General features: G+C 48.4%; 1 protein-coding gene across 1 annotated transcript in view; it reads right to left on the bottom strand.

Moving 5' to 3' along the window:
- Positions 1-1,077: 1,077 nt before the first annotated feature.
- Positions 1,078-9,578, bottom strand: part of SAG (S-antigen visual arrestin) — a 29,734-nt gene continuing 21,233 nt past the window's right edge. Inside the window, exons 12-15 of the mRNA XM_055587029.1 lie at positions 6,850-6,873; positions 4,964-5,019; positions 2,321-2,336; positions 1,078-1,303 (exon numbers count right to left, since the gene is read on the bottom strand). Coding sequence (XP_055443004.1) covers positions 1,195-1,303; positions 2,321-2,336; positions 4,964-5,019; positions 6,850-6,873 — 205 coding nt within the window. The 3' untranslated portion in view covers positions 1,078-1,194. The remainder of the gene's footprint in view (positions 1,304-2,320; positions 2,337-4,963; positions 5,020-6,849; positions 6,874-9,578) is intronic.

Raw genomic sequence — 9,578 nt, 5'->3', positions numbered from 1 at the left:
TTCAGCTTCACTTTCCTCCTGGACACGAGCTTTCCTCTCCCTGACCCCTTCAATGCCCAAACCCAGTGAAGGCAGTCTAACCAAGAAACCCATGGGGCTCACGGAGAACCCCCTCTTCTAGGACAACCCATTCCCAGGGGTAGGCTCTGCCATCGCTGGCCCCGAGGCATTGATCCCCTCGCTGAAATCGGGCCAGAGTCTTCTTGCCAGGAATAGCACACCGGAACCAGAGACTAGGAGCATTTGGTGCTAGGCCACCAGGGGTGAATGGCCAACCCAGAGGGCAGGACCCGGAGCTCCTGGGCCATGATCCATGGGGCTTCTCTGATTTCCACCCACCCCAGGTGTGGCAGCTCAGATTCTTCCTTTAAGTCAGTTCTCTGAGCCACTCTGAGTCCTTCCAATGCATTCCTTTCCGCCCCCCCCCCTCCCCCGTTATACCAGACAACTCGAATGTCACTGCTTGCGTTCAATAGAAACAGCCCAACAATCCAGAGCTCAAGCAGGACTTGGATCCAAAGTGAAGTGAAAGTGAAAGTGAAAAAGGTGCCCAGTCGTGTCCGACTCTTTGCGACCCCATAGACTGTATAGTCCATGGAATTCTCCAGGCCAGAATACCGGAATGGGTAGCCTTTCCCTTCTCCAGGGGATCTTCCCAACCCAGGGATCGAACCCAGGTCTCCCGCATTGCAGAAGGATTCTTCACCAAAGTTGAATCAGAGATGAAGAGTGGTTTTGCCCACATTTGTCCACTGCCCTGTTTCTCTAGGGAGGCCCTGTGGGTGCCCTGGAGCTAGGATAGTTCAGGTCAGTAGACACACTGCCCCACGCCGCCCCCTTCCCCAAGTTTCCAGCGAAACAGCCCACCCCAGAGGCCCTGGAGAAAGCCCAGGACACACCAGCCACCCGTTGGGCGAGCACATGGTTTTAGGGTGCCTTCTAACCTTGATGGGTTCTTCTGCCCCCAACCCACTCTCCCATGCCCCCGCACCCCCAGACCCCAGGCTGCCCCTTGGGTGTTACTAACTCACTCAGCCTCCCCAACAAGTCAGCTTGACTCACAGCCAGGGCAGAACAAGCTTTATTTCTGTGAAGAAGACCCACACTTTGGAATTCAGTGTCACTAAAGGGCTAACTGGAGCCCTGCTACCATGCGGCTAGCGACCCCGCCATCCCATGTCCTGAGCCGCCTCTTCACTCATCCATAGCCGCCTCCTGGTCTGTCTTCTCTTCCTTATATTCTCCTGCATCTTTCAGATTTTGGCGAGCAAACTCCTCAAAAACAAAATTTTCATCCTGAAAACTAAAATAAAAACAAAGAACATTTTGATCAAGGCATGTTCTTTGGCGCTTGCGATGAAATCTGGTGGAAAAACAAGGTCCTTGATCTTCCTTTTGCAAGAGGAACCCGTCAAGATTCTCCCACTGATGCAACGGGGGACAAGGCCGTCCTCCTCCTAGCTTTCCGTGTAAAATCGCTTTAGCAAACAAAAATATGAAACAATGAAGGAACCCACACAGCACACATACATGCTTGGGATAACTGTGTGCGTGCGTGCGTGCACATGCGTGCGTGTGTCCACATGTGTGCATGCCCTAATAGTAGGGAGCAAAAGGAAAGCCAGGGCATGTGCCAGTGTTGAGAGCGTGGGGCGTCTACAGAAAGAACCCCCCCCAAGAGGGTGAGTGCTTGTTTTGTGCAGGTCTTAGCCTATCAATAGCCACTGCTGTGGCTGGCCTGGCCCTCGTGGTTCCTGTTAGGATTGCAAGACACCCTTCAGCAATAACCATCCGGAAACTTTGAGAAAATAAAGGTTTATTACTTACAGGACCTGGAAGGTACACAGCACACCTGGGACCACACAGCAAAGTCGTGGATAAAGAGAGCTCAGGGGCACGGGCCTGGGGCACTCTGCCTTTATTGGGGTCGAGGCCGGGGGGGAAGGGTCTAGAATTTCGAGGGCTCAGTCTTTATTGGTGAGTTTTAAAACAAAGAGAGGGGAATTTAAAGCGTACCAAGACAAAAGAACAAGTGGCTCGAAGGATCTGCTACTGAAATCAACCGAAATCTCTAAAACAGAGGCGCCTCAGTGGGGAGAGCCGGCCCAGTCCTGTGGCTGGCAATGTGTTTATTCAAGATAGCCATCACTGGAGCGGATGCCTCTTTGAAGTGGATGCCTCGGCAATCAAAGCCTAAGTCAGGCACTTGCATTTCAAAAAAAAGAAGAAGAAAAAACAAAACACACACAAGTGTGAAGGCTCGCTCTAGGGTTGCGGAGGAGGAGGTCACGGAACGGGGATGGTGCCGGGCAGTGCTCACCTTTCCTTGGCGGTATCTGTGAGCGTGGAAGAGAGGAGAGACATCTGTTAGCATCCGTCCTGGCTAGCAGAACTCTTCTTCCTTCATTACGTCACTTTACAGGGGGAGCAATAAAAGGCCCGGAAACACGCATTTCATGAAAATTGCATGTCATTCCTGCTTCTTGGCTAGGTCCCCCTCGGAGGGCCTTTCTCCCTGCATTTTCGTTGTTTTTGTTAAAATAGTCATTTATTGATTTGGCTGCTCAGAGTCTTAGTTGCGGCACATGGGATCTGGCTCCCTGACCAGGGATCAAACCCAGGCCCCCTGCATTGGGAGCACAGAGTCTTAGCCCCTGGACCACCAGGGACGTCCCTCTCCCTGCATTTTTAACCATCGCTTCCTCCAAAAGTTGCCTCCACAACCTGCACCTCCCCAGACGGAACAGCCACAACCTCACCTCTAGACCCTCTCCCTGCTTAACCTCACCCCCTCTGAGGCTGGGCTTCTCTTTTCAAAGCCTTTCTCCCTATGACATGCCCTTTGGACCTTGTCCAGATTAGAGTCCCCGGGAGCTATTAACGGCCCACCCCATGTGGTGGAAGTACACCAGGTCCACCTTCCAAGTCCTGCTCTCTAGGGGTGAGTCCTGGGACTTGACACTGAACCTGCACCCCAGCGGCTGTTGAGGGGTGAGGAGACCTACCAAGAGGCTGATGCATCAAAATCAACACTGGGCAAGAACCATCCTGGACACCCCGCTTCGGTGCTGAGCATAAAATTACACTAAGTGCAACCAACAGCCTTGAAGAGAGTCAACACCTGAATTCTCTAAGAATGCTCTAGACAGAGGACAGTAAAAACTCAGTAGCATTTCTCTAGCACTTACTGCATACAGATCACTTGGCCTCTATCCCTGGCAGGCCTTCTTAACTCTAGTTTATGCTTCCACTGTTTAGCATCTCCTCGTCTAGACTCAGGGAGTCGAGGACCAGGCTAGTGAGAAAGATACGAGCGTGCATCTGCAAATGAAACTTGGGACGCATAAACCTCTGGGAATCAGAACTCCTAGTCCGTGGGGTAATTTGTTCTTTCTCCCTGAAATCTGGCAGTATGAAAGATCATTGTCTTAGCCTTGATGTTGTAATATGTTCAGTATAAGGGCCATAATGACTGGAACATGAAGACGTCATACCCAGGAAAGGAATAACCCCACTTCCCCCAAGAGAAGTCCTAAAGTCTGTCCACAGGGCCAGAAAAGGATGTGACACCAGCGATGACATCTACTCCCGTCATAGTTTTAAAATGGCCTTGAAAGGGACCAGAATGCATCTCAGCCTCACAGAGTTTAAAATAGTGCTTTAATGACACAAGCATAAATGAATAATAAAAAAAAAAAAAAATATGGTTAGGCTGTGTGTTTTTCCCCCAAGGGAAGCTTTTGGCAAAGCACACTGAATATTTGAATCCAAAATATTTGGAAGACATACTTTGAGACAAAATAGTTTTGAGACAAAGCCAAAATGAATATGGGGGCTCATTCTGATGTTTAAATGCCGTCTCATTATCAGTGTAGAAAGGCTTTTTATAAAATATAAGAAAAATAAACCCCACTTGTTTACACCACTTTTACTTAAAATGTTCTTAATTACTATAACTTTGGAGGGTTCTCATCCAGACAGGTCCATTTTTCTTTCCTGCCAACTAAGCCACCTTAACACACAGTGGAGAATTCTTCCTCAGAATTTCTGAGATTGCATCCATATTAATTTTGCTGGTTCATTTATCTCTTTCAAAACAGCTGTGCTGTGCTTAGTTGCTCAGTCGTGTCTGACTCTTTGTGACCCCATGGACTACAGCCCACCAGGCTCCACTGTCCATGGAATTCTCCAGGCAAGAATACTGGAGTGGGTTGCCATTTCCTTCTCCAAGGGACCTTCCCGACCCAAGTATCAAGCTTGGGTCTCCTGCATTGCAGGCAGATTCTTTACTGTCTGAGCCACCGGAGAAGTCCAATTCACGTGTCATACAATTCACCTATTTACATGCGCAGCTTTACAAGCTAAAGCCCTCTGGTTTTTAGCTTGCTCACAGAGCTGCACAACCACGGCTTCATTTGGTTTTAACATCCATACAAGAGCCAATGGATTGACAATTCAAAGGAGCCCAGGCATTAGGATCCCAGCCTGACCCTCATTTGTAGTGACTTCTGTTTCTCATCGTAACTGCCACTCTCAGAAACACTCACTTTCTAAATTCTTATTAATGCTCTCAAATGAAACACGAAAGCCTCAGGCTGTCAAATTTATCTTTTTCCCGAATTTTCTTTAAATCTCAACCCAAGCCTATTTACAGCAAAGTGTCTGCTTTTAAATCATTCCTAACAAAACCTAACGAGATAGCCCACATCCAAGCAAGGATGCTACATCCTCTGGGCACTCACTGGAGCCGGACAAACCGCCTGGACCACTGGACGAGCACCCTGACATAGTCCCTGAGCCCTGGTTTCTGGGAGGGCCCAGGGCACTTGAATGTGGCCAGCAACCTCGGATGCCTGGCCCCGTCTGTGCCCAGAGATGTGGTCAAGGAAGAACTAGCAGTGGCTAAGTAAGAAATCCGCGGGTGGCGCAGGCCTAGAGAAAGCCAAGACGATGCGTGACTGACCTGGGTCCTCTGGCTGAGGATGCATGAGGCGGAACGGCACCTCAGTGGCCACTTCACTAGAAACAAAGGAGGCAGAGCGGTCAGAATGCACATGGTTGTAAATGCACAGCCGAGAGCTGTGGGTGCAGAGCTTCGAGAAAGATCCCCAGGCCTCAGCTGAAGGACAACTCAGCGAGGTCCAAAACAAAACAAACCAGAAATCAGGAAGTGGTCAGGAAGGAATTTTTAAATGTATTCCCTGGAATGTGGTCCGGAAACTCCACTTGCACGAGGCTGAGGCGGCCAGGATTTTGGGGTCCCCCTTCCTCCTGGTTATTAGTTTCAGGGACATGCTAAGTAGTGGGACGTCCAGGGACATAGTGTATGCTAAGTCAATTCAGTTATGTCTGACTCTTTGAGACCCTGTGGACTGTAGCTTCTCCAGGCTCCTCTGTCCATGGGATTCTCCAGGCAATAATACTGGAGTGGGTTGCCATGCCCTTCTCCAGGGCATCTTCCCAACTCGGGGACTGAACATACGTCTCTTGCATTGGCAGACAATTTCTTTACCACTAGTGCCACCTGGGCTCCCCTGGTGGCTCAGGGGAGGTCAAGAATCGGCCTCAATGCTGGAGACCTGGGTCTTGTGGAGAGCAGTCCCTTGTGATGAACAGAGTCCAGCCAATTCCAGGACTTTTAGGTGGCTTGGAATTTATACAGAAAAAGGAGGGCAGGGAGTCAGGAAGGGACAGAAGGAAAATCTGGACACAGGAAGAATGGAAAGGGGTTGGGGGGTCGGCGGGGGACAAGGGTTACTCCCTGTTTCACCCAGGACCCACTGCTTCCCACCCTGGGTCACCGCTTTGGTCAAATCTCATCTGTTGATAAGGCGCCCTGGTGGGTCCCCCTGTGGCCAGGGCCTAGGAGAGAGGTTGCCCTGGTTCCACAGGAGCAGGGGCGACAGGAGTCAGTGACGGCGTATGTAAGGCCAGCGCCTGCCTCAGACGCTTCTTGCCTGCTGCCTCTGTGTGCCTGATTTCAAAGCCTGCCATCGGTATTCACAAAGGCCCGAAGGTGGAGACAACCCAAGTGTCCACCCGCCATGAATGGACGAACACAATGTGGTCCACTCACAGCATGGGCTGAATCTCAGCCACAAACAGGACAGAAGCACTGACAACAGGGACACTGCAAACGTGCCCAGTGGGAGCTGGTCACGAGGGACAAACTGCCTGATCCCGTTCATCCACAGTGTCCAAATGAGGCACATCTGCAGAGCGAAGGTAGGTTAGCAGTTGCCAAGTAGTGGGGAGAGTGGGAGAGATGGCTCCACAGGCACGGGGCTTCCTTCTGGGACGGGCACAGGTACAAGGACCAGAGAATGGTGACAGTCACGCAATTCTGTGAGTGTCCTTGACGCCACTGAACTCTATCGTGTGGTGTTTTTTTCTGTTTTGGTTGCACCGAGCGGCATGTGAGTCTCAGTTTCCCGACCAGGGATTGAACCTGTGCCCCCTGCGTTGGAAGCACAAAGTCTTAACCGGTGGACCACCAGGGAAGTTCCTGAACTGCACAGGTTTAAATGGTTAAAATGGTAGACTTCACTTTATGTATATTTCACCCCTGAACACATGTGCGTACACACAGGGGCAACTGCGTGGAATGTGCCTGTTTTCTGAGGGTGTCTCTATGTGTGTGTCTCCATCCAGGGGCAGACCGAGCTAGTCTCCATGAAACATCCCAGCCTCACACCTGTCAGCCAAGGTTCGCACAGTGTGAGCGGGCAAGGTTCCCCATGTCGCTGAGCACGACACTGGGAAACCGGACTTCACAGTCCTGTTTTAAACCCCAGGTTTGTCCCCTTCAGACCCTGGAATCAGGCAGAGAAGGACGGTAATGAGGCTTACCTGGAGGTGAGCTCTCCCAGAAGGCTAGGAAACAAAAACACAAACAGGGCTGTGGGGACTGTCCATGGTGGTAACACGACCCTCCTTGCCATTATTCAGAAGTGCATACGCCCCCCCTCGGGCCCTTCATCACCCACAAGTTTCAAGATCTTTGTGCTCCTCATGGTGCACTCCACTATTCCTCTCTGCTTGTAACTCCATGTCTTTCTCAAGTGGATTAGTTAAAGCCCTAAAGTTCAAAAATAAACCCCAGTCCAGAATTTCTCTCATGGCCACAAAGGTCACCATGAAATACCTGCTAAACGCTTACCTTGACTGCTACATTCGACTCTGTTTTAGAGCCTCTCAGAGAAAGTGAAAGAAAGCACTATACACTTTATAGATATAGATATTATATCATATATATATCTCATATATATCTTGTCCTTGCTGCAGGGCATTTTGGATCTTAATTCCATAGCCAGGAATCGAACCTGCGTCCCTGGCGTTGGAAACACAGAGTCTTAACGACTGGACTGCCAGGGAAGTCTCAACACTATACGCTTTGTAAAACAGGACAACTACAATGCTGTGTTAACAAAATCTGCAAAACCAACCCATGTTCTACTTTGTGGTCCCAACCAAAATTTGGGGGAACTCTTCGTCCACTGAGACTTATGGAATAGACACATAGATTTGCCTTGATAGCTGAACTACCCAGGACTCATTAAGGTAAAAGGCCAGAGCCTTTGGCAATGGAATTTGAAAAGGAAAATGATAAGTTGAGTTTTTCCCTTTTGATGAGATTTCTTTCTTGTTTTTTTTTTGGACCACGCCATGTGGCATGTGGTATTTTAGTTCCCCAACTAGGAATTGAACCACACCCACTGAGTTGGAAGCACACAATTTTAATCACAGGACCACCAGGGAAGTCCCTTGATGAGATTTTTAAATTGAAAGAAATTCAAAAAAAGATGGAAAACCATTTCCTCAGAACTATGAGATATCTGTGCTCTAGTGTGAAAAGGAGACTACCAGTCCTGTAATGATTTTGGGGGGCGAGAAGGCCCCCCATCATGGATGGAGCCTGCTGAGACGCACTGTGACCTCATTTCCCAGCAGCCATGCTTTTCTGAAGAGAACTAGAGAGCTCTTCAAGGAAATTAGAGATGCCAAGGGAACATTTCATGCAAAGATGGGCTCAATAAAGGACAGAAATGGCAGGGACCCAACAGAAGCAGAAGATATTAAGAAGAGATGGCAAGAATACACAGAAGAACTGTACAAAAAAGATCTTCATGACCCAGATAACCATGATGGTGTGATCACTCACCTAGAGCCAGACATCCTGAAATGCAAAGTCAAGTGGGCCTCAGGAAGCATCACTACGAACAAAGCTAGTGGAGGTGATGGAACTCCAGTTGAGCTATTTTAAATCCTAAAAGATAATGCTGTGAAAGTGCTGAAGTCAATATGCCAGCAAATCTGGAAAACTCAGCAGTGGCCACAAGACTGGAAAAGGTCATTTTTCATCCCAATCCCAAAGAAGGGCAATGCCAAAGAATGCTCAAACTACCACACAATTGCCCTCATCTCACACGCTAGCAAAGTAATGCTCAAAATTCTCCAAGCCAGGCATTAACAGTACGTGAACCATGAACTTCCAGATGTTCAAGCTGGATTCAGAAAAGGCAGAGGAACCAGAGAGCAAATTGCCAACATCCATTGGATCATAGATAAAGCAAGAGTTCCAGAAAAACATCTACTTCTGTTTTATTGATAACGTCAAACCCTTTGACTGGGGAGATGACAACAAACTGTGGAAAATTCTTCAAGAGTTGAGAATACCAGACCATCTTACCTGACTCCTGAGAAATCTGTATGCCGGTCAAGAAGCAACATTTAGAACCGGACATGGAACAAAATACTGGTTCCAAATTGGGAAAGGAGTATGTCACGGTTGTATACTATCACCCTGCTTATTTAACTTATATGCAGAGAACATCATGCAAAATGCTGGGCTGGATGAAGCACAAGCTGTAATCAAGATTGCTGGGAGAAATATCAATAACCTCAGATATGCAGATGACACCACCCTTATGGCAGAAAGCAAAGAAGAAATAAAGAGCCTCTGGATGAAAGTGAAAGAGGAGAGTGAAAAAGCTGGCTTAACACTCAACATTCAAGAAACTAAGATCATGGCATCTGATTCCATCACTCCACGGCAAATAGAAGGGGAAACAATGGAAACAGTGACAGACTTTATTTTCTTGGGCTCCAAAATCACTGCAAATGGTGACTGCAGCCATGAAATTACAAGACATTCCTTGGAAGAAAAGCTATGACCAACCTAGACAGCATATTAAAAAGCAGAGATATTACTTTGCAAACAAAGCTCCATCTAGTCAAGGCTATGGTTTTTCCAGTGGTCATGTATGGATGTGAGAGTTGGACTATAAAGAAGGCTGAGCGCCGGAGAATTGATGCTTTTGAACTGTGGTGTTGGAGAAGACTCTTGAGAGTCCCTTGGACTGCAAGGAGGTACCTGTAGTTTATGTGTTTTGCAGTCTGCTTTTCTATCTTTTTCTCTGTAATGTTACATCAGGCAGAATTGTGAAACTAGACAAACAGAGTCTTTCTCAAACCCTACCATGTAATTGGCAGAATTTGTGGACCTTTCTTGCTTTCTGTCTCCCAATCGCTGGGGAACAAAACCATTCAGATGGCTGACGGCCAGACAGAGCAGGTGG

The sequence above is a fragment of the Bubalus kerabau genome, chromosome 6 (assembly GCF_029407905.1).
Source record: "Bubalus kerabau isolate K-KA32 ecotype Philippines breed swamp buffalo chromosome 6, PCC_UOA_SB_1v2, whole genome shotgun sequence".
Classification (NCBI taxonomy): Eukaryota; Metazoa; Chordata; class Mammalia; order Artiodactyla; family Bovidae; genus Bubalus; species Bubalus kerabau.
This window is presented reverse-complemented; position numbering and strand designations above follow the sequence as displayed.